The following is a 24925-nucleotide window of genomic DNA, read 5'->3' as shown; positions in this document are numbered from 1 at the left end:
CGCCGCAAATTCTTAATTTTTCGTCGCTCTACCTAATTTTCCTCCGCCCTAGACTGCACATGGCTTCGCTTGACACCCATTTTGTAACTCTAATGGTCCACCTTGTGCACTTCGTATTACATGGCCTACCCAGCTCCACTTTCTTCTCTCAATGTCTACTAGGATATCGGCTATGCCCGTTTGCTTTCCGATACACTGCGCTGTTTTCCTGTCTCTTAATGTTACGGCTAATATTTTTGCTTCTATCGCTCTTTGCATGGTCCTGAATTTGTTCTAGAGGTTATCTGTTAGTCTCTAAGTTACTGGCCCATATTTTAGCACAGGTAGAATGTAATTGTGCGCTTCTCGACGAGAGTGTTAAGCTCCCAGTCAGGATTTGGTAATGCGTACTGTATGCATTCCAACCCATTTCATTTCTTCTGCAAATTTTCTTCTCCTGATCAGGGTCCTCGGTGAGCAATTGACCTACATAAACGTGCTCCTGCACACGCTACAGAGGCTGGCTGGCGATCATGAATTCTTGCTTCCTTGCCGGGCTATTGAACGTTATCTTTGTTTTCTGCATACTAATGTGCATGTTCGCACACACGTAAGCGGCCTATTTCGTCTAAGTTTTCGCCGTAACACTGCGAAGTCCATAACCTTGAATGGTAGGGGAGACGGCACTGCGAGCGACACCTCTTCTGGACACTTACGGAAGTCTTCGGTGGACAGCATCGTGTGGGGGACGAGTGGCAGCGGAAGCAGCACGATCAGCGCCGTGCCCATGTAGAACATGAAGTCGAAGGCGTAGTTCGTGAGCCAGTAGAGCACGGGGCCCATGCCGGCGATCATGTGCAGGTGCTTCACCTGCCGAAAGAGGTGTGCCGCGCAGAGAACAAGCGCGTACGGTTTAGGGGCGCATTCTAGCGATCGTGTCACGGAGGTAGCCCGGCAAGTTTTGGTCGCAAAGCGACGTTGGCTAATGATCGGGTTTTGTCGAAGCCGGCATTGATGTATTGGTGAGTCGCAGAGTTCGCGAGAGTGAATTGGTTGCAAAGCGACGCTAGCAAAAAAAAAAAAAGAAAAAAAAAAGAAAAAAAGAAAAGGTCGAAAAGTGACCCGCCCCGGAAGTCTGCCCGAACCAAACAGAAATGACTACCCCGCACTAGGGATAGCACACGCAACAACAAATCTCGCCCTTTCCTCCAATCCCGCAAACTCGTCGCCAAACAAACAAATTATAGATTTCACCTAAAAACTTACACTAGCTGCATTAAACAGAAGCAAATTCCGAAAAGGTCTCAGAATTAAGGTTAGATGCGCCCTCGGTTCTTTACCCTCCAGGCTATTAATAAAGTGGAATGCTGTCCTAGAAAAGGCATGGCTCTCCCTTAATGACATTCTAGAAGAACACCGGAAGGAACAACTTATGAAAATTGCTGATCAACTCGACAGCATAAAGTTATCTTAACCGGAAAGAAAAGAACTTGAACAATTCGTCCAAACTAAGGAGGAAAAATTACTAGATAAGTACCAGCGCAATGACATTAGAGCTGCAGATCCACCCAAAGAAACTAATGTAGCCCCTGCAGCACGTAGCTCCACCGACAGTCCTACAGGCGAGCATCCAGAGCACTGCAGCAATGTGGTAGACATATCCCGGAGTCTAATAACAACACGCCTACTGAGTCACTATCTAAATTCTTAAATCGCCACCTGTCAAACATCCCCACCACCCTCCCATCTTTCATTCAAGACACGCCGCACTTCCTTCGAATTATCGACGGCATCAACGCCAACCAAATCCTTTCCGACCGCGCTATTTTACTCACTTTGGATGTTTCTGCCCTTTACACCAATATTCCCATGAGTGAAGGAATTGAAGCCGTTTCTAGATGCCTCGCACTCAACTCCAAGCGCACGCTCCTGAAGTTTACTTATCGCTCCTTAGGTTAGTTCTCACGCTCAACTATTTCGAATTCGATTATATTCACTACCTGCAAACTTTCGGCACTAGCATGGGTACGCCATTCGCTCCCACGTATGCGAACAACAGCTTGAAGCAAACCTGTTGAAATCCCGCCCTTTAAATCCCCACACCTATATCCGTTACATTGATGACATATTTATGATATGGGAACACGGCACAAGCGCCTTAACCGACTTAATTAGCCATTTCAATCGCTTTCACCCGAGTATTAAATTTACTGCTCACCACTCTCCTAGTCAGACAAACTTCCTCGACACGACGGTCTACATAGAAAATGGAAAACTGAGAACGACACTTTATCGGAAGCCGACGGATAGCCAGCAATATTTAGACTACAACAGTCATCACCCGCGACATTGCAAGCAAGGAATTTTTGCCGGACAAGCGAAACGAATAAGAAGAATCTGCAGCGAAGACCACGATTATATCTACCACCTAAATGACCTTAAAACAACGCTAGCAGAAAAGAACTACCCCCAAGCTGCTCTCGATAGAGCTTATGATGCCGCGTCAAGATTGGAGAGACAGTTGGAATTGGCGAAGAAACAGCCCACACTAGAATCTGACAGACCGCCTGCCTTTATAACAAAATATTCTAATGTACTCCCAAGCATAAACAACATCCTGCGAAAATACCACCCAATATTATCAAGCAACGAGCGTCTGAGAAAAGCGTTCCCGGATGTACCTAGGGTTACCTATCGCCGAAATAGGAACTTTAAAGACATGTTAGTGCACGCAAAAGTCAGCCAACAGCATTTCCCCGTAATAAAAGCATGTTGTCACCCTAGCTGCAAAACCTGCAGGCACCTTCAAAGTGACATTAAAATTAAAAGCACCGCCAATAGTTATACACATGAAGTCAAATCTAGCTTCACGTATACAAGTTCGGATGTGATTTATGGGCTTGAATGTTCCTTCTATAAGAAACAATATATCGGTGAAACAGGACAATCAATGAACGTCAGATTAAACGGACATCGCGTGGACACAGCTAAAGAACTTCCCAAAGAAGTCGCCGAGCATTTCTACCAACCAGGTCAAAACTTTGATGAACTTAAACTCTACATCTTACTGCCGAATTTCCGCTCTGAACGAGAAAGGAAATACAGAGAATCATACCTTATCCATAAGCTCAAGACATAAACGTTTATGCCAATAGGCATAAACGTTTCAAAGGGAGCTTTAGAATCTATTCGCTATGCTAAATTTCAAGCTATAGGCAACAACAGTTAGTTTGGTTTCTTGGCGTATCCTTTTTTTTTGTTTTCCTTTCCTTTCCTCTTATTATTATTTTTTTTACAGCCGGCGTGTCAGACGACGTTGACACCCCGGCAAACACGCGTGCGTTGACACGTGGTTGACGGACAGGGGGGGGGGGGGGGGGGGGAGGGTGTTGGCCTTGGCCTTGTGCACAGCATTCCTTTATTCTCAATTCGCACGCTAACACACCTTCCCTCGTTGACCCAGCCACCCTGCTTACACCCTCTCCCCTTTAGAAGAACCCCCACCTATATATACTGTGGCGAGGATGGCATACGTAGCCTTGAAGAAGACAAGTCCACTTGTGGAAACGTTGGCTCCTGCTTAACACCTTGTTTTCGTTTTGCTCATCGTCTTGAATTTTCATCTCCCGCATTCCCCGTGTTTTCCCTCGATTTCGCTGAAGTAGTTCACAGACTAACTTGACAGAAAATAACGACAGAAATGATCACTGTATTACGCCGCCTTTCGCGCATTGGGTGCAAGCTCGTCTTCGAACCCACCGTACGTTTAATGGACACTAAAGGATACTGTCATTATTATCAAGGTTCGGAAATTACGCTTCTGAAGCCAGAAAACTTTAGTCTTCTTACGCGGGGCGAGCTTATAAGCCACGGGAAGGGCTCAGGAAATGAAAGATCACAGGCGACGTCACCTTGAAGTTCTCGCATTAGCTGCTCATGCTATGGTGGAATTTACCAGCCTCTGCTCTGGTCTTATAAACTGTATTTTTCTTTGATAAACAAGAATTATTTTACATTGTAAGATAACCAAAGGCTTCAACGGGCACTCTAAAAACCAGCCGTCACCTTAACGGCCATGCTTTATCCTTTTTGACAGGCCACCGGCGTAATCCTAACAAAGCGTTTTTTTTTATCGCCGTGAACAAGGAGATAAGAGAGAGAGACGCGAATACCACTCCGACTAAATAGTGAAATTGCTCGTAACATTAAGGCGATTCGATTGGCTGCCGTGTGCGGTACGTCGTGGTGGTACGCCTTCCAAAAAATGACAGCCTGCCGTCATTTTGACTGTTAAATGCTTGGAAATAGATCTGCCAAGATATTTCCTGTAATTTACAGCGACACCTTTTTACACCGTAGCGAGTTTTCGTGAACGTTCTCTCCACAGGAAAGTCCCAACGATTTCGCATTGGCACGCTTCGCAAGAGATTTCGATTACGTGCATCACGGAACACAAGTCGAGAAACTGTTCCCACTTGGGACCCTCTCACCTTGAGCGTCCTCTCGGCGGTCGGGAAGATGACGAAGTTGCTGCACATGAGGCTGGTCACGAGGGGGAAGAAGATGGAACGCAGGACCTTGGGCAGGAGGGTGCGGTAGGTGTTCTGGCTGCGGATGTCCTCATCGAGGACGCCGGTTCCGCTTCCCGCCACCGCGCGAAGTTCCTCTGAGCCGCGAGCCGTCAGTTCGAAGGTGAGGCTGGCCGCGGCCTCCTTGGTGACGTTCCGGAGCCGCGCCATGTTGTAAAGCGTGACCACCAGGGGCGCCGTGTGCTGGATCTGACCGTTGTACCAGAGCACATTCCTGCGAGATGGATGTCAAGGAAAGTGAGAACGATGTTGTGTGCCCAATGTCTGCGACTTCACTTTTAACTAAATGAGGAACGAAAAAAAAAAAAAACGCGGAAAAGTAAAGAAAGAGCGCCAGGAACGTGCAAAGCCATTTATGTGTGTGTCAGCGTTTTTTTTTTATTGCGACTATATGGGGACCTTCGAGGCGCGTTTTCGTGGTAGTCGCCGCCATCTTGTGCTGGGTGTGACGGCGCATGCGCGGCTCAACCTGTAGAACCCGCGCGACCGAGCGCATGTTTTGCTGTCTTACTTCCTTTATTGTTTAACGTATTATTCCGATAGTAATAATATGGACACTCCAGGTGCCTTTCTGCGTCACCGTCGCCGTGATGTTCCATATAAAGTCCTAGGCCGATAACATCGTCGCTGCGCACCGTATGCTGTATGTGCGAGTGGAAGCGTGCGAAGGTGAGCCGACGATGGTGGTTCGATCTCGGGCGCACAAGTGAGGAGAGCGGGAAGCAAGCGCACCGTCTTCTGTCGCGCGAAAGACAACGGAGGGAGGGGAGGAGCATTGTACTCCAGCGGCAACTGCGTATGCCGCGGCCGCACAGTTGCTATTCTAGGTGTATTATAGGTGCGCCGATGGCTCGTAACTTCGCGTGCGCTGTGTTCTGGCCGCTCAGTTTGCGTTGAATCGATAGGCAGCACGAAGGTCACTTCGCTCGCTGCAGCTGCCGCGCTTCCTCTGGCCAGTGTTCCGACAGCGACTGTCCGTGGTCTCACAGTGAAATGTGTTCGTGTTTGCTTGGGTGCGCGTGACACCATGCTTGTTAATTTAGTAAGTGAATGTTTGCAAGTTTACACTGCCGATGACTACTACTACTTTATTCTCGCAATCGATGCTTCGCCTTTCGTACGAAGCAGCGACATTTTTATTTATTTCATTCGTGTTTTTCTGATCAGGATAATCACTTAATGAGGCAAGCGCCAGTGATATTAGCCTGGAATTTACGCCTAGACATGTATAAATAACGGACGAATTCGACCCGTGCGAATAGATTCAACGACCGATGATTGGGCTCGTCGCTATCGCAGTGACTTGAGTGCTTCGTGTGCTTCTGCGCATAAGTTCGTCCAATGATGAGCTGCAATCTTAATATTCTCTTGTTTGTTTTTTGTTCTCCGTCGTGATCTGTATACGTATTTGTAATTGTACAATAATACACCTGCATAGCTGAGGAGGTTATAAACGATGAACTGCTTTGAATTGTCTGAGTCAGTGAATGTAATCAAACGAGAGAACAGCATGTCGACAGGTGCACGTACCTATAAGAATCAGCTTGGCCTTATATAGAAGTTTGACACAACTGCTTCTTTAAGAGAACTAGAAACATGCAGAAAGTTCAGAAAGTGTTTTTTTCCTTTTGCAGCCGAAGATGTGGCTTTATAGTGCTTTTTAGCTTTTCGGAGTCCTGAATATTCACTAAAATATGACATTGCTGAACGTTGTGGCAGCATCGCGCTAGCCTACGCATCCGCCATTTTGCTGATCGCAGGGTAAAATATTTTTCATACAAACGTAGTTATGTTCGAAGTGGCGGTTTTCCGTCCAAACCGCTGTTATCCTGTACCGGAATTAGTCGGAACAGTTCTCACTTTCATCCTTCTGTCTCCTTCGAGTCTTCAGCATTTCTTAAAATCCGTTATGTCCGCAAGAAACGAATACTCGACAACTCTGAATAGCGGATTCTCGATTCGAAAACGAACCGAATAGCAGAGACTATTGGATTCGTATTCGAAATTTTGTATATTCGCTCACTCCTATAAATAAACGATTAAATAGCCACGTGAACAGAAGCGAAGAGTTCACCTAACACCTTTTGATTTTTCCTGCATTTTATAATAAAAAATACTAGATTGCGCGATAATGCCGTTAAGTTTCTGACGCCGTACTGACGTCACAGGCACTGCTGTCAGGGGGCAGTATAGTTGAAAAGGTTGGCTACACATTTCTTTACTGCGAAAGCACTCAAAACTAACAAAGTAGTTATGAAAGACCTATTTTGGCTCTCTCACAGACATCGTGTCTCTCTGGTGTGGCTACATCGTGTCTCTGTGGTGCGGTGTCACCTTAAAGAAATTCTGCGCCTAGCGCGCCAGTTTTTTGCTTTCTTGCGGTACATAGAGTTTGCTTTCCAGATTTTCTACTGAGCACCTTAGAGGTTAAATTCTTGTAGCCACACGCTCACCCTGTACGTTTGGTCGTCTGCACGCCGAAGTGCATGTTGAAGACATATTTGCGCAACGTCTCCTTGGCAATGTCGAGGAGATATTTCCCGAGGTCGGTGGACGCGTCCTCTTCCTCCATGGAGTACTCGCTCGCGTCGCTGGTCAACGGGCGCAGCCACTTGTCGGTGAACGACTTGTCCGTATCCACGGCGTAGAACCCCTACACGGTAGCCCGTTAAACTTTAGTAATTGTCACTGTAGTTATATAGCAGCTGTTGCATTTTCAGTCAGCCGTCGAAGCAATGAATCAAGGTATTTTTATTGATGCAACAGTGCAATGTTACATTACGCTACAGTATAGCGGTGCCTATATTAGATCAATAGAAAATTTTCATGCAACTAAAAGTAACACGCACAAAGTAATCTCGTAGCGGTATCACAGAAGAGAAAGAAAGAGCCTTTGCAGTCGAAGAAAACATTTGTCCAGTTTTCTGGAATGGGGGTGGACATCACGAAAATATCTGCGTGTTTCACTGTCTTGCAACATTTTTTCGCTGTTACCCACTGTAAGGACTAACTATGGTTACATAGTTAGTCAGTTAGTTAGCCAGACAGGCCGCCATTGGAATCTGAACCTGGCAACGTTTAACGCTAGAACGTTATCTAGTGAGGCGAGTCTAGCAGTGCTATTGGAGGAATTAGAGGGCAGTAAATGGGATATAATAGGACTCAGCGAAGTTAGGAGGACGAAAGAAGCATATACAGTGCTAAAAAGCGGGCACGTCCTGTGCTACCGGGGCTTAGCAGAGAGACGAGAACTAGGAGTCGGATTCCTGATTCATAAGGATATAGCTGGTAACAGACAAGAATTATATAGCATTAACGAGAGGGTGGCAGGTCTTGTTGTGAAACTTAAGAGGTACAAATTGAAGGTCGTACAGGTCTACGCCCCTAAATCTAGCCATGACGACCAGGAAGTCGAAAGCTTCTATGAAGACGTGGAATCGGCGATGGGTAAAGTCAAAACAAACTACACTATACTGATGGGCGACTTAAAGGCTAGGGTAGGCAAAAAGCAGGCTGGAGACAAGTCAGTGGGGGAATATGGCATAGGCTGTAGGAATAGCAAGGGAGAGTTATTAGTAGAGTTTGCAGAACAGAATAATATGCGGATAATGAAAACCTTCTTCCGCAAGCTAGAGAGCCGAAAGTGGACGTGGAGGAGCCTGAATGGCGAGACTAGAAATGAAATGGACTTTACACTCTGCGCTGACCCTAGCATCATAGAAGATGTGGACGTGCTCGGCAAGGTGCGCTGCAGTGACCATAGGATGGTAAGAACTCGAATTAGCCTAGACTTGAGGAGGGAACGGAAGAAACTGGTACATAAGAAGCCGATCAATGAGTTAGCGGTAAGAGGGAAAATGGAGGAATTCCGGGTCCAGCTACAGAACAAGTATTCGGCCTTAACTCAGGAAGAGGACTTTAGAGTTGAAGATATGAACGACAATCTTACGGGCATCATTAAGGAATGTGCAATAGAAGTCGGTTGCATTTGACAGGATTCCAGTAAGCTATCGCAGGAGATGAAAGATCTGATCAAGAAACGCCAATGTATGAACGCCTCTAACCCTACAGGTAAAATAGAACTGGCAGAACTTTAGAAGTTAATCAACAAGCGCAAGACAGCTGACATAAGGAAATATAATATGGATAGAATTGAACATGCTCTCAGGAACGGCGGAAGCCTAACATCAGTGAAGAAGAAATCAGGAATAGGCAAGAATCAGATGTATGCTTTAAGAGACAAAGCCGGCAATATCATTACTAATATGGATGAGATCATTCAAGTGGCTGAGGAGTTCTATAGAGATTTATACAGTACCAGTGGCACCCACGACGATAATGGAAGAGAGAATAGTCTAGAAGAATTTGAAATCCCACAAGTAACGTCGGAAGAAGTAAAGAAAGCCTTGGGAGCTATGCAAAGGGGGAAGGCAGCTGGGGAGGATAAGGTAACAGCAGATTTGTTGAAGGATGGTGGGCAGATTGTTCTAGAAAAACTGGCCACCCAGTATACGCAATGCCTCATGACTTCGAGCGTACCGGAATCTTGGAAGAACGCTAACATAATCCTAATCCATAAGAAAGGGGACGCCAAAGACTTGAAAAATTATAGACCGATCAGCTTACTATCCGTCGTCTACAAAGTATTTACTAAGGTAATTGCAAATAGAATCAGGAACACCTAAGACTTCCGTCAACCAAAGGACCAGGCAGGATTCCGTAAAGGCTACTCAACAATAGACCATATTCACACTATCAATCAGGTGATAGAGAAATGTGCGAAATATAACCAATCCTTATATATAGCTTTCATTGATTACGAGAAAGCGTTTGATTCAATTGAAACCTCAGCAGTCATGCAGGCATTACGGAATCAGGGTGTAGACGAGCCATATGTAAAAATACTGAAAGATATCTATAGCGGCTCCACAGCCACCGTAGTCCTCCATAAAGAAAGCAACAAAATCCCAATAAAGAAAGGCGTCAGACAGGGAGATACCATCTCTCCAATGCTATTCACAGCGTGTTTACAGGAAGTATTCAGAGACCTGGATTGGGAAGAATTGGGGATAAGAGTTAATGGAGAATACCTTAGTAACTTGCGATTCGCTGATGATATTGCCTTGCTTAGTAACTCAGGGGACCAACTGCAATGCATGCTCACTGACCTGGAGAGGCAAAGCCGAAGGGTGGGTCTAAAAATTAATCTGCAGAAAACTAAAGTAATGTTTAACAGTCTCGGAAGGGAACAGCAGTTTACAATAGGTAGTGAGGCACTGGAAGTGGTAAGGGAATACATCTACTTAGGACAGGTAGTGACTGCGGATCCGGATCATGAGACGGAAATAATCAGAAGAATAAGAATGGGCTGGGGTGCGTTTGGCAGTCATTCTCAGATCATGAACAGCAGGTCGCCGTTATCCCTCAAGAGAAATGTGTGCAACAGCTGTGTCTTAAGAGTACTCACTCACGGGGCAGAAACCTGGAGGCTTACGAAAAGGGTTCTACTTAAATTGAGGACGACGCAACGAACGATGGAAAGAAGAATGATGGGTGTAACGTTAAGAGATAAGAAGAGAGCAGATTGGTTGGGGGGAAAACGCGAGTTAGTGACATCTTAGTTGAAATCAAGAAAAAGAAATGGGCATAGGCAGGACATGTAGTGAGGAGGGAAGATAACCGATGGTCATTAAGGGTTACAGACTGGATTCCAAAGGAAGGGAAGCGTAGCTGGGGCGGCAGAAAGTTAGGTGGGCGGATGGGATAAAGAAGTTTGCAGGGACAACATGGCCACAATTAGTGCATGACTGGGGTAGTTGGAGAAATTTGGGAGAGGCCTTTGCCCTGCAGTGGGCGTAACCAGGCTGATAATGATGATGATGATGGTTGCCAAATTCTGCAAATGTAAACTGCCACTCACCTTTAATAACCCGGTTAATGGCAATGCTAGCGTGCACAACATAAGTTATTCCACTGTTGGAGACTATTTTATATCCGCAACCCGCCGTGGAGGCGTAGTGAATATGACGTTGTGCCACTATGTCCGAGGGCCCGGCCGTGGTGGCCGCATTTCGATGCGGTTGAAATGCAAACAAAGGACCGTGTACCATGCATTGGGTGCACGTTAAAGAAATCCAGGTGGTCAAAATTAATCCGGAGTCCGTCCCAACGGCGTGCTTCATAATCAAATTGTGGTTTTGTCACGTGAGACCCCAGCTAAGTAATCTAATTATTTTATATCCACACAATGTGATCTTGCCTAACCAGCTACTACCTGTATTTTTAACCTTGACTTGATCGATTTTCAATCTTTCTTTTCCTCTTTTTCAGCGACGCCGTGAGTTGTTAGTTTCGTACTTATGACGGTATGATTGGGCCTTGTGCTGAATTAGTTTAATTAGGTGTTTCGTATACGCGTAGGATGGGCTTCGTATTTTTTTTACTGTCATCGCAGTAGCCTTCCGCACACGTGTATCTGTTATTATTATTTATATTTAGTACATATGATGAAGTATTCACATAAGCTGCAAGTTACATGTTCCACTATCGTGTGCGTGGGATTTATCTCTCGTAGACCACTCCTGTCGTTGCCTCCTCCGTGAAGGAGGCGAAAATTGTGTAAAGCCTTATCTCCCTTTTATTTCTGCCTCCTCACTCAAAATGCATGTGTTGATGGGAATAAACATTATTATTAAGTTAACGAAACTACTTCAAAGACCAACTTACGTGTCCCGAAGAAGTCGGTACACGTAAGGTACGTCGTGAAGGTACGTCAGTGTAACAGTCACAATAATGTTTTCAAACATGGTTTTCCCTCGTGCAGTAAAAGAGTGGAATTTATTGCCAGAAGTCATGTCACAGCACTTTATTTTATCACACTGCTGCAAGAACGCGCATGTTTAAATAAGAGCTGATTACTTGGGTTCTGTCAAACAATATTGTTCATGTACATATTCTGACCGCACTTAACTTGTAACGTATTGATTTATTTCCCAATACAATAATGCCCAATTTGAGCGCCGTAGGCATTTCTATAAGTAATTTTTTTTTCAGCGCACATCAATAACCAGATACTTCTGTCTAGCTACCTGAGCTAGCACTTGTATGAACTGCTTGACTGAGTTCCTGGTAGCTGCTACAAGAAAGATGCAGCAAAGCAGCATGTCAGATACCGAAATACTGTAAACTATATATATATAAAAAAGAATAACTGGTATAGCTGGCTAAGAAACCTGACAACCGAAACAGCGACAAGAACTACATTATTTCAGAACTTAACGTCAGAAATGTAATCTCCAGGAAAAATCCGTTGCAGTATACAATAAGTAGAATGAAAAGAAACGGGTAAAATAAATACGTATATTACAAATAAGTTCTGCGAAAGGTGGAGGAAGCTTCGTGACAGAGAAAATTACTTCATTTCAGGAGCCTTCCTCATTTTCAGTTTTCCATTTCAGGAAACCTTCCTTCCCCTTCTCGGCTTTCGCACAAATGATTTACCACATTCTGTGTGCCCCATGCAAGAAATCGTCGAACAAATTGGACTCGCTGTGACGATCTTCTAGCCTGCTGGTTAGCTCAGATGTGCAGTGACAACTCCGCAAAGGCGCCGGTGCCGGGTTCAATCCCCCGGGTCTACAGCGAATTCTTTTCTTTCCGAGAGGTAATTTCTTTCCAAGAGGTGACTCCGTATACGGTAACTTCTCGCAGCAGTCGCGCGGGCGACAATTTCATCATTCGGCAAACAGAAATATCGGACCAGGTGTGCGCGAACTCGCTCACCTGGGCGGTTCCGACCACTTCGGGAAAGGTGTACCCGACGTGTCCGCCTTCATGTTCGACGTCGTAGCCGCTGCCGCGTAGGCCCACGTCCTCCAGGAAGAAGAGCAGCAGGAGGAGCAGTGGCGGCAGCATCCAGCTGAACAGGGGCATCTTCTTCTCGCGCCACATGTACGTGGCTCGCTTGTTAAGCACGGCCCAGACACACGACAAGGGCGAGGGTTCCGTGGCCGTGGCGCTGGCCATGATCCGAATGATGGACACTGTGGGAGGGACGGAGGGGGCACGGTGGTCGTCAGTTCGTTAACGTGCAGGCATAAGCCTAGTTGCTTATTCATTTTTTTTTTCTGGTAGGAACAGGGCCAAGGACAAAGTGATGGAACACATCAGCGCAGCGTCTCGTCTGTTTCACGTGTCCATTTTTCTTGGTCCTCACCGCTGTTTCCGGCCGAAAAGAAAGTTCTTGCCTGGCGCAAGCCATTTGACCATGCCCTGTATGAGAAGGGAAGTCGAGGGGCTTGATTTTTATATTCGTTACGACTACGTGAAGCCAACAGACAATGAAGCGAAGGGATGCATGGGTAAAATTAACTGTCCTGGGAGCCGTACCCACATCTTCCATCATTACGGCTGCGGGGCTCTACCATAGAGCGACAACGACGTCCATTTGCCCGCCCACTTTCTTGGGTATTTCTGTATGTGTACTAATCTGGAGCCGTAGGATTGTTAGCCAGCACTACTCCCGAGCACGGGGGCCGATGTAGAGCATCTTCTCAGCTGCAGGAATCGCGGAGCATGCGTAAGCTTAATAACAGGCCATGTTTTGTTACGAGTTTTAACGTCCCGAAGGCAACACACGATTACGAGGGAGGCCTTACTAAGGTGAGCACCGGATTAATTTATACCACGTCCCATCTGGAGTTCTGAAACGTGCACCCAAAGTACGGTTTATGAACATCCTTACATTCTGGCCTCCTTACTATTCTGCCCGCCAGGAATCGGGGTTCGAACACTTGGCCTGGCGGTTCGAACCCTCACCCAATTCCTGGCTGGTTTCAAACCCCCAGACCTCAAATGGCAGTGCCTTGCTGTCTGAGGCTTGAGCTGGCTGCCTGACGACAAAAGCATGCTGGAGAATATGCGCCGCTGGATTAGGCATGTGTGTGCTACCAAAAGAAAAAATAAATAAAAATAAAATAAAACCCAGGAAATGACTGGGCACATCGCGATAGGAAGCCAAGATATTCACCCAGCAAGACCCGTAGGGCGTGTCCACCTTCCAGAAACATTGGGATTCAGAGAAGATGGAATTAACTGGTGAGCTATCGAGATAAGTAAGATATGATTAGAGTATTGATGGAAAAAGAACAGATAAGATATTGATAGAGCCGCCGGAGTCGTTAATGGAGAATGTAGGGATAGAGGTTTTAAATACGAAAGCTAAGATCGAGATCAGAGAGGAAAAAGGCTAGATTGCGATAAATGTAACACCTGAGTAAATAAAGGAAGCTAGGTGATTACTTGTCCCTGCCCCGCTGCACAGGAGGATTCCAATAAACAATCACCATCGACTCGCGCTCTGTATCTAACAGCCGTGTAGCAACAGAGTCACTGCAGTGCGTCTTTTTGAACAGGCCTGCAGGAAAGAACCATACACTAAAGCGCACGGAGTTGGACAGAACACGTAACACATGGCCCAGATAACTGCTTGCTCCGGAGTCGAGGAATGGGCAACAGGATAAAGAAAACGTGTTGAGGAGCAGTAGCAGTTTAGACGGTGCGATGAGATTAGTATAGAATGAGAACGCAACACAGAGTCTACTGGAGGTCGCTGATGGCGGAATCTTAAACGTGCAGTGCGCCAAATCCTGCTAGGACAAGTAAAATATTATGGGGTAAGAATGCAAGAAAGGTCTCTCTCTCTCCCTCCCTCTCCCTCCCTCCCTCTCTCTCTCTCTTTATATATATATATATATATATATATATATATATATATATATATATATATATATATCTTACATGGCAAAGAGGTCAAGAGGCAATAAATTCTAATGGAGTGACCCACTGCGATGTCTATTGTAGCCCGCAGTACAACTTAGGCCGCAATGCTCTATTTAGGTGTTATAAAAGTACTTACGCCCACGCGGGCTTTCACGCTTGATAAAGTGACATCGGACGTTTCGTGCTATCTTTCAGACCCCACGGTAACGGCGAGCGATTAGAGGATTTTTTTGACCGATTTCACACGGATTCGTTGAAAAAGCATACGGCAGCTTCTTCTATTGTTTGCCGTGTTTCAGGAGTACTCCGTGCTGCTTAACAAAATCTCCTTAAAGTAAAGTTTCGCGTTGATGACTGTAGATGGCGCCCAATTCGGCGTACAAATAGATCGCGAGACTCGCGGGCACTGCATGTCGCTAAATATAGATGACGTTTGGTTAAGTGACATTCGTCGTGCTAAGCAATGCGTAATCCTATTTCGTAATCTGTACAATTATTTTTGCTTTTGATATTACGGGAACCATTGTATGGCAGAAATGTAGAGCCTTAGTTATTGCCGTACAGCAATTTTTTTTACATTAAATGACGTTCCGGAGGGTGGTTAATGCGAGAGTCCAGAAGGTCCGTCGAATACAGGAGGGCTGATATTAAAGTATATACAGGCGCGATTCCCACAATTCCCCACAGAGACTGAACACTGATGGGGGTGTTCGCAGACGCTATAGCGTCGAACTTCCCTCACGTGTTTCCGTGCGGGAGCGTATATACTGACGCCTACAGCCTCCGAAATCCTAAGCGCGCGAGGCCCGATCTCGGAGGCCTCGGTGACTCTCCGCGTGGCTCATATATATACAGCAGCGGGGGGAATAACGGGCCACGGCTTACGCTTGCCATCGACGAGCGAGGGCTCCTCGCTTGCCACGGGCGCCAGGTTGTGGGCCCTGCGGTGGATGTGCTGCTCTTCGGCCACCCGTACCAACACGTCCTCCAGGGAGGTCACCGTCATGCCCACAGAGACGATGCCGAGCTCGGCGCTGCGGTTCTCGAGAGCCTGGAAAAGGCCGGATCGCGGAGATTAGCAGTCAAAAAAAGAGAAAAGAAAGAAAGAAAGAAAGGAAGAAAAAAAAAGGAAGAAAGAAAAACGCAGCCTCGTCATCGCACTTTAATCCACAGTTATTCCGTCAGCGAAGCTACCGTATGGCTGCCCTCGCGTTACTTCATTGTGCATTAAAAATGCACATTTGCCTGCAAGCCTTGTAGAAAGTAACTGGGAAGCGACTGGTAATGTATTCATCCTGTACATAAGCTCGCGAGCGTGCGGAACTTATATGACAGCGTTTTAATCGTGCTGTTATCGCCAGTTTTCGAAAAAAAAAAAAAAACTATTGACAATGACTCGATGTGGGCCATGGTGCTGTCCCAGACGAAGTAAAAACGCCCGTAGAGTACGTTTCCAATATCGCGAGTTCGCATTAAAATGTGGGATGTGGTGCCGAAATGCCAACGTGCTATAGATGATGTTACACTATATCTCATTGGTGTTTAAGCAGAGAGAAGGGGCTTTGACGACTGGAGGAGAGGCTTACCTTTTCCCCCACGTGCCTGGACCTACTTCCTTCCGCATCTAACCATGGTATCTTACAAATAATAGCCTTTGCTCCTTAGTGGCATACGAGTCGGTAATAAAAACAGACTCGAAGAGTGATTGTGTCTCCTTGAGATATGTCCGTGATTGAGGAGGCTGCAGCTGGAACGCGAGCTTTACGGTGCGCCGCAATAGATTATCAGGGCATAGCGTGAACAAGACGCCAAAACTTATGATGAGCAAATGAACACATAGGTAACGTGCCAGTAGCTTTTGAAATTCGGGTACCGGTGGGTGCGAGTAAGGGTGGCGGCGAGCGTTGAACACATCACCGCTGCATTACAAGAATTGCTAGAGGAAATGCTCGAACTGTGATCACTCGGCGACCACGGGAATGTTGATTACTATACGTGGATTTGCCTGTTCATTGTTCTTGTGGCTTCAGACGTTCTCGCGACGTTTGTTTAGCTTGATTTTTCTCAGTTTCCCAAGGAATCGTTGTTTTTTTCAAAGCAAGGGCATTTCACTCGGTGCGCGTATTCGTAATCGTCGCGAGATGTTGCATTTACCACGCAAATATTTTGTTGAAAATATTCAATTTGCGATGTCGCAAAGCCGTTCGAAGTCTGAAGGACAAAGTTTAGGCGAGACGGTGCACTGGCGATCCCATCGACGCTGTATGAACCACCTGGCTTGCACATGCTGTACACACTAGCGCCAGAGTTACAATGCATGGTCGCCGGTATTGCGCTGAAGAACTGCTCGAAATGATAAATCGCGCTGAAAAAAAAGGATGTCGACCAAAATTTACTTTTGGACACTCTTTCTTGCTCTCGCTGCGGTACTGCATGAAATTCAGCCAATTTTCCCGCATGGAGGTTTGCAGCGGCTTTCATTGCGTGCAGGTCACGGGAAATTCGGCGCGTTTTTTTCGGCCCAGTGGTGTAAGTGCAAGGCCCATTTGAACCACGTAGCATTCTCATTTGACGAGAAACACGTCTTACTCTCGAAGATGCTAAGACGAAGACGTTTACATTGCGGGGACGTTAGCACACGACCTTGTGACTAAAATGGCCACATGAAAAGGCGGCTGACAGCGTTACTCGTGCTACAAATTCCCACAAAAACCATTTCGGTATGACTTGTCGACATTAATGCAGTGACTCAAGCTGGCGTCAAAGACGTTAACCGAGGACAGACGTACAGACATATAGAAAACTCGAAGATCCCTAAGAATGCTAATCGCATTAATAAAGAAACCTAATGTTCGATTGCCGCCTGCTGGGGTTGTCTGGCGTGAGCGCAGGTATTACTGGACAATTGACCGCGGAACAATGAGGCCGCTGTAGCCGGGCATAAAACTTTTTACGCCGTTTTCATCAGCCATGTGGTTTCAGTTAAAACAAACCCTTTTGCTGCCCCTTCCTCGGTAACGTGGTCAATTGTAGTCAATAAATTAAGAGGGGAGTCTGTATATCTGGTTCTTTTGGGCAAATGAGATATTGCGATTAACCCCAAATGAACACAGCAAAAAGGAAAGAGGACGTACTGCGAATTAAATTATTTACTGTTGAGACAGCAGACACTACTCAGTTCCTCGAACAAGAGACACAAAATTTTCGCAATTTAGACTAATTAACAAACACTAACGAGAAACTTCTTTTCCAAGTAAAAAAAGAAAAGAAATTCCCGCAGAGCCCTTCTCCCAATGAAAAGACTACGTTAACGCGATTAGCATTGCAGCGATGTGGCGACGCACAGTCCTGCGCCACCGCCGAAATGCGTCACGTATGAGGCGCGTGTGCAGCTGGGCTCCCCTCTCGCGCGTCTCCGTGGACACGCTGCGCCACCTAGCAGTGCCGCCTCGAACTCCGCTCGTGGAGCGTGTGTGAATATATACAGGATTGCCTGGATATTCACCACGCGGGTTGGATTGCTCACGGCACGGAAGAAAGGAAGAAAAACTGAAAGTTGTATTTTCGACATTGAGGAGTGGCAAAATCACCAGTGTCTGTCCACAGTTGGCCAGAAAGAGGATCATTCAAGAGCGACTCATACTCAGGGACCCAAGTTCCGTGGCGTCGGAAGAATTTCATCGAAATGCGCACATACCGAGTGGCACATACCAGCCAGTGACCGAATTTTCGTGAAAGAGCTTCAGCGCTTCATTGAAGAGCGGCACGTATCCAGTGCTTTGTACTGGATACGTACGACGCACTGGATACAACGGATTAGTTCAACGGTTGGTTGCGAACGTAGTTCCCTCAGCACAGCAGCACGATGACCGACCCGACGATGACCGACGATGACCGACGATGACCGACGATGAAGACGTTAGCCGAAGACAGAGATACAGACATACATACATGTATACGCAGACTGCGTGAAGTTATCGAAGAATGCTAATCGCGTTGAGATTCCTTGCGGGTACGTGCCAGCAGCTGTTCGCTTGCCGATATATAGATCGGGCTTTTTAGAAAAAGAAAAGTCGCAGTTTCATCCTGAAGGCGAATCACTGATGAGGATATTGAAGTATCGAACTGTTACGTGATGTAAGGCTCGTATATATTTATGGGCAGTATAAAAACCATCGCTTACTAAAGCGTCATGTTCATGTGTCTTAAGCGCCCAACTTGGCAAGTTGGTATTGGTGCTGGTGTTATTAGCCATGGATATGAACAGAGTTCACTCGATGATCGCAGGCACTTAAAGTCGATAGCTGTACTTGAGGGCGAACACCGACAGAGGTGGACACTCGTGCTTGCGCCGAAGTGAATGTTCGGTACTGCCGTTCGATTCGGTATTTCAGATGTTCCGCACCTCCGAAACTCGCCAGATAACCTGACTTCCGCCACTTGGAGCGCGGGAAGATAGCGTAAATTAAGGTGCTGGCTTTCTTGGCTTGTCCTCGCATGATCGACTTTTGCACCTACGCAGCAGATCACGTGAACTCCTGCTTACTGCGCGCGGGCCACAAGGTCGATGCAAATAGGTCGCGAAGTTTCGCGCCAAACGCGGTTCAGAACTAATTGTCACCGACTTAAGGAAGGGTGGTTATGGGAGCAGCGATTGAAGCGCGACAATGTTTGGAGGGTACAAACATTGAGAAAGAAAAAAAGCGTTTTTTAATTAGAGCGAGACAGATTCATTCAACGAAAATAAAATTCCTGATCAATTTTATATATACTCGACGAGTGCAGAAAAGAAAACTATCTTATTTTATCATTACCAATAAATAGTTTTTTTCAGTGCCCATCGTAAGAGGGAGCGTTGACGCCGCTATCACTTGCAAAGCGACGAAGCTCTTGAAGTTTGCAGAAAGGCGTGCTCGTAAAGTTCACCTGTTACAATAAGCCCCCTTCACACGTTGGGTTGTTTTCTTTGTCGACGTTTGTCTAGATTTGGTGACGCAGGCAGCTTCATCTTTCCTTAACCCGTTCAGTCAAAAGTAGTGGGTTACAACGGCCAAATAATTGTTTACCTTTTTCATGCGACTGCACGCATGCCGACGGACCTAGCGTCCGACGATAGGACCAGCGCTCTATACCTAAAGCTTTCGTCGGCCGTCAAAGAAGGTATACTCTGTGCATGGGTGCGATTTCGACACTCGTACGGCTGACATTTTCCTTCATCGCTTTGCGCGCTGAAAGCTCGAAACACCCATCCAGTGGAATGGCGGGGCATTTGGACATAGAGCTCTAATGGAACGCCACCATAACGAATTTCACCCCTTTGCGAACAAAACGACGTCACTTCTGTTTTCAACGGATATGTCATCACATATTTTCTTCCACCGGAAGTGTTCCCTCATCCCACAGACGACGCTAAGCCCCGTGAACCACCGATGAACCGCCATGTTTTGAACGTATGTGCTTCTATGGAAGCTTCGCTACCAGGTACATTTACCTTGCGAGCCACTCAAGCACAGTCGCACTCGGATCAGCACGGCGATGGCGACGGCGCAAACACCCTTCGAGTGCCCGTACAATTGCTATCGCAATAAAATCAAGCACTCTACTGCCTGTGTTGTATCACCTGACCGCTTGACAGCACGTGGGGTCGGGCTTTATGTGGACAGGCGCGAATGTGCGCCGAGCGTGTACCTTGAACATGCTGACGATCTTCCGCGTCGCGATGATCTGCCCCAAGATGAAGACTGCCTCGTTGTCCGAGTTGCTCTGCAGCTTAGCCTTGGGCGCGTACTTGTGCAACAGGTCCTCGATCGCTGGCACGTTGCACCTCTGAAGCTTGTTGATTTTCATGTGGTAGCCCGCACCATATCGGTGCTTCAAGAAAGTCGGCGAGCCACCGCACCTGCGCGACGTGGCCAAAATTACTTTGACGCTGCGACGACATGACGCGCTATTGTGGATCTTAATCCCTCCTGGGCTCAGTAATGTTACACACTGAACTTTTCAACGCTATCATCTGTCTGATACTTATGAGGCGACGCGGCGAAAGCTACGGAGGCAGTGCTGTCATAGCATTCTCTCCCTACGCGTTAGCAGTGCGCTTGTCTTTGATGTACAGCGCTTTATACGGGAGTATACTTTGCATATTGTGGGCAGGAAGTTCCGTCCAATGTTGTGGGCATGAAGGTACGTCAAATTGGGCATTCTTCGTGCAACATAGTGCTACCAGTATGCGATCTGCTATGTATTGTTTGCGAGCGCATGTGTTGTGCTGTAGCCACTGCCCGCAGAAACGTGTAACTCCACTCGCTCCATAGTAAATAGGTGCAAATCTGCGACGCGCTACATTGATAATTATGTTATTTATTGCGACGCAAATATGAAGCATTACATGGCGCATACCGATGCCTTATAGACTAATACAACGCGACTGGTTTTTTTGTTGTTTGTACGGTGCTATTCGTGGGACATGGAATGCTTCTTAGTGCGCATGTTTGTTTAAGACCGATTGTAATGGGCGTTGCATTGCTCTAAGTTGAGCCTACCAGATGAAGGAATGAATGATTCGGTCGGTTGATCGGTTCTCTACAGTCGCATCTGCATACACAAGGGACCCCAGAACAAGGCGTGGTCTAAATTTTGCACAGAACAGCATTGGCTTTGAGATTTTTGGGAAAAACTTTGCATATCAGTCGATGTTGCCTTTAGGTCAAGCCTGTGCATGCTGCGTTGATTATATGCAAGGTAGGTAGGTACATCGTTCATAATAGCGTCAACACATTGTGCCTGTGCTGAAGAAATCTCGATCGTTTGAAGCTGTCACGTTCGTAAAGCTTGCCCAATCGTCAACATTATTAAACAAAACGAAGCTCGCTATTTAAACGAATCATCTGCTGGTCCATTAACGTTTTAAATCAAGTCGCTTTCTCCTGATTTTAACAATTACCGCAGAATTCCTTTACTGGCCTCGTCGTTTCTTGTCGCGAACCTGTCCCTCCTTGCGCCTTCAAGCCTCGTGTCTAGCCCCGATGTGCCTCGAGTAATTTTCGTAGGAGACTCGCGTCAACGCGAGCTCGCACCTGATCTGTCCGTTGGCCATGATGACGATTCGATCGCCGAGAATGTCGGCTTCGTCCAGGTGCTGAGTGGTGAGGAAGATGGAGCAGGTTCGGCGAACCTTGAGCAGCAACTCCCACATCTCGCGGCGGCCGTCCGGGTCCATGTTTGCCGTCGGCTCGTCGAGTATGATCACCTGAACGGATAAACGCGGGGAAAGGTGGCAAAACGCTCGCCGTGGCTCAGTCTTGCACTAAATTTGTCTATTTAAGGGACAGCTCTCTCGCCTACTTCGCATACATCGGACGGTCGGAAAGGCAGCGTTCTCGCAAGATAAACGGGAGAAGACGGTGTGCTGGTAAATACGAGGAAACTCAATGAATAGATAACCCGCTGCTCTGCAGCTTAGGGGCTATGGCGTTGCTCTGCTGAGCTCGAAGTCGCGGGTCCCATATCCCGGCCGTGGTGGCCACATGTATAGATGGGGGCGCAGTGCAAGAAAACGATCATGAAGTTAGATTTAGTTGCACCTCAAAGAACACCGGCTGGTCTAAATTAATCCGCCGTACCATAGTACGGCCTGCCTCGTAATAATATCGTGGTTCTTGCACGCAATACCTCAGAATTTAAAAATAAAGCCGGAACCCAATTCGCAAAGCTTTCTTTTTTTTCCTAAGCGCAATTTGCCAGTGGCCGTCCGTCCATCAGGATTCGCCGGAATTGTTCCTTAATGACATTTCCGGCGTGATAGTTTTCTTTATTGCGATAGCAATTAAGTGACGCTCAAGCTAAATTTGCGCCATCGTCGTCGCCGTCGACGTCTACTTCGCCATGATGTTCAGCATAAAGTCCATACATCGCGGCCGCGCACCTTATGCTGTAGGTTCGAGCGAAAGCTTAGGAGGAGCCGAGAAGTACGGTGGCTTGATGCGGTGGCGTCTTCTAGTGCTCGCAAGGGAGGAAGAAGAGGGAGGGTGGGAGGGGCAGGTTTGCGCGCATCTCCTCTTTTTACTCCAGCTGCGGCGGCTGAGCGCGGCCGCTCGCGCCCTATCTTGGAGGCAATCTGCGCTGGATTCGAAGGCTAGCCGAACGGACATGGCTGAGGGCTTCATGTGCGCGGTGGTCTCGCCCTCCTAGTTCGTTCTGAAGCGAGAGGCAGCGCGAAGGGGAATTTGCTCGCCACTGCTGCCGCTTTTCCTCACGCCAGCGTTCTGACAACTAGTGTCCGCAGTCATCGACTTACATGTGTCCATCTTTTGCCTGTGTGCGCGTGACAAGGTGCTTTTTAATTTAGTTAGTAAACGAACGTCTACAGCAGTTTACGCAGCCGATAAAACTAGTAACCTCGCACAGCTGTCCAATAATTCGCTAACGCCATTAATACTTCGCCTGTAGGGAGAAACTAACTTCCTGCGATTACGGGCGCGTTTCTTTGCTCTGTGCCTTACTTGGCTTTGTCGTACGTGAACGTCCTCTTAGCGAGCTCACCTTCGGCATGGCTATGATGGCCATTGCGGTGCAAAGCCGTCGTTGTTGCCCCAGTGACAGGTCTACGGCGAGCGTGGCGCGTTGGTCCAGGAGGGCCACGTCATGCAGAAGGTTGATCACCTCGCCGCGCGCCTTCTCTAGGCGAACGCCTTTGATCTGGATGCGAAACAAGGGGGTGACAATGGCAAATAATCCAAGTTATAGGCATGGGTGACGTAAACAAAAGCAAAATAAATTTCTTTGGGTCCATTTGCGCGCGGCAACTGGCGCCGTCATCTCTGTAATACTATTTCGCAGGCTGCCATAAGATAAGGGATTCTTAGCCTACCAATTCAGATATTTGTATGAAGCGCGAAAATGTGCGGACATAAATGCTTTTCTTCGTGCCAGACGCTAACTTCAGTTTTTCTTTGCGCACCTACAAGTTTCCTCCAAGAACTAGCAATTCGTGTGACACTAGTGCTCACCATTCTAACTCTGCACCAACGTATTTCAAACTAAAATTCTAAGGTGTACAGCATACCAATTCAACCTATAAAGTTTAAGTAAAGAAATACAGAAATCACAGTGTTGACAGACTATCTTCAGCATCGCTAGAAAGCAAGGAAACAAAGTTCCGTACGATAGCGAAGTACATCAGATGTTCCTCGACGCTAAGGTCGTCGATGAGGATGTTGTACTGCGCACAGTATCCGAGACTGTCGCGCGCATCTCTTGTGCAGGTCTTGACGTCGTAGCCACCTACAAGCACGACGCCAGAGCTTGAGTCCAGGAAGCCTGGACGAGAGAAGCACGCACATCTGTGAGTGTCATGTGGCACTGGTCGCGCCGTAGCTTACAGCCCTATATGCTAAAGTGTTAGGGCAAACGAGATTCGCGGGAAGACTGCCGACATCGTGAATCAAGTTTGCATAGAGTGGTCAAGTGACTGATTTTTAGCAGCTGAATACTGGTAAGCGTAATTCCAAGACGGGACAGAGGATGGACATAGTACAAACCAACAAGTATGAACTAACTAGCCCAGCAACAAATTTTGTTGACTGATTTTTGTTGTCATCAGCCCTGAAAAAGAAAGCACACAAGCTTCATCGTTCTGTTGCTCTATGGCAGTCACAGTGACATACAAAGCTATTAAAAGAATGCCGCAGTCTTGCCCGAAAGGCGAAACATCTAATAGCGACAGCAAATTATTAGACAGCAATACTAACTAAGAATAGTAGTTTTATCGGCTGTATAAAAATTAAGAGCATTGTTGAAACGATGGCGTGGGGAAGCGCGGCAGGAGTGAGTTGCCCTTCGTGCTGTATCTCGTTTCAACCCAGGGCACGCGAAGCCACCAGCCCTCGGTGGGCCTAGATTCTATACCCACCGTACACGGCTTTCAAGGTAGGAACCGCGCGACCACGCTCGGCCATGCCATACGCAGACGCCGCCGTAGTAGTACGCCTCCTCCCCTCCCGTCCCCGCTGTTGCCTTGCGCGCGATGGAAGACGGCGCGCTTCCTCCCCGCATTTTTCCCTAGCCCGCTAGATCAAGCCTCCACCCTTTTCGGCTCCCACTCGCGCGCTTTTACTCCCACCCACAGCATACGGCAGCGATGTTATCGCACTTGTACTTTATATTGAACATCACGGCTTCGGCGACGTCAACGTCGACAGCAAAAATGCTTCTGGGGTGCTCATAATAATTACTATTGCAATAAAGTCAAGGAAAATGCAACAAGTCGCGTACTCCCTTGTCGCGTGTTCCTTGTTTTGTACTAACTTCGTGAGGCGGCGTGTCTGCTACCGCACAACGCAACAATAAAGCTACACCAGCTGGGCCTTTTTCAAGCTCCGCTTACTTTCATTACGCGTGCCTCGGGCATTACTGATCCACTATTCTTCACTTGTCGTGCCAACTTCGTGTCACCGTGCCTGCCACAGGGCGGCGCGAGCATTCTACCGACTCGGACAACAGAGTATTTACGGCTGCATTCCAAGGCTGTCGAGTCGGCTATGTGACCAACAAGTGCCATTATTCTCACCGGTGATCAT

The 24925-nt window shown here is 47.1% G+C and overlaps 2 protein-coding genes across 2 annotated transcripts in view; both read right to left on the bottom strand.

Moving 5' to 3' along the window:
- LOC140213208 (uncharacterized) overlaps nt 1-1367 on the bottom strand; it is a 7330-nt gene extending 5963 nt beyond the window's left edge. Inside the window, exon 1 of the mRNA XM_072284366.1 lies at nt 696-1367. Within this exon, the coding sequence (XP_072140467.1) occupies nt 696-834 (139 nt within the window). The 5' untranslated portion in view covers nt 835-1367. The remainder of the gene's footprint in view (nt 1-695) is intronic.
- LOC126528547 (phospholipid-transporting ATPase ABCA3-like) lies at nt 1242-24925 on the bottom strand. Its single transcript, XM_055069350.1, has 10 exons — nt 24916-24925; nt 23512-23666; nt 22890-23045; nt 21425-21597; nt 20037-20247; nt 15234-15399; nt 12351-12610; nt 7022-7221; nt 4470-4782; nt 1242-1250 (listed from the first exon to the last, which is right to left on the bottom strand). The coding sequence occupies exons 1-10, from the start codon at nt 24923-24925 to the stop codon at nt 1242-1244; spliced, it is 1653 nt and encodes a 550-aa protein (XP_054925325.1).

The sequence above is a fragment of the Dermacentor andersoni genome, chromosome 9 (genome assembly GCF_023375885.2).
Source record: "Dermacentor andersoni chromosome 9, qqDerAnde1_hic_scaffold, whole genome shotgun sequence".
In the NCBI taxonomy this organism is placed as follows: Eukaryota; Metazoa; Arthropoda; class Arachnida; order Ixodida; family Ixodidae; genus Dermacentor; species Dermacentor andersoni.
This window is presented reverse-complemented; position numbering and strand designations above follow the sequence as displayed.

Excerpts from the sequence above, each read along its gene's own strand:
- LOC126528547 (XM_055069350.1), bottom strand. Across the intron at positions 23,046-23,511 it reads ATCTGATGTACTTCGCTATC|ATCAAAGGCGTTCGCCTAGA; the intron begins GTACGGAACTTT and ends TTTCGCATCCAG. Across the intron at positions 15,400-20,036 it reads AGATCGTCAGCATGTTCAAG|GCTCTCGAGAACCGCAGCGC; the intron begins GTACACGCTCGG and ends GGCCTTTTCCAG.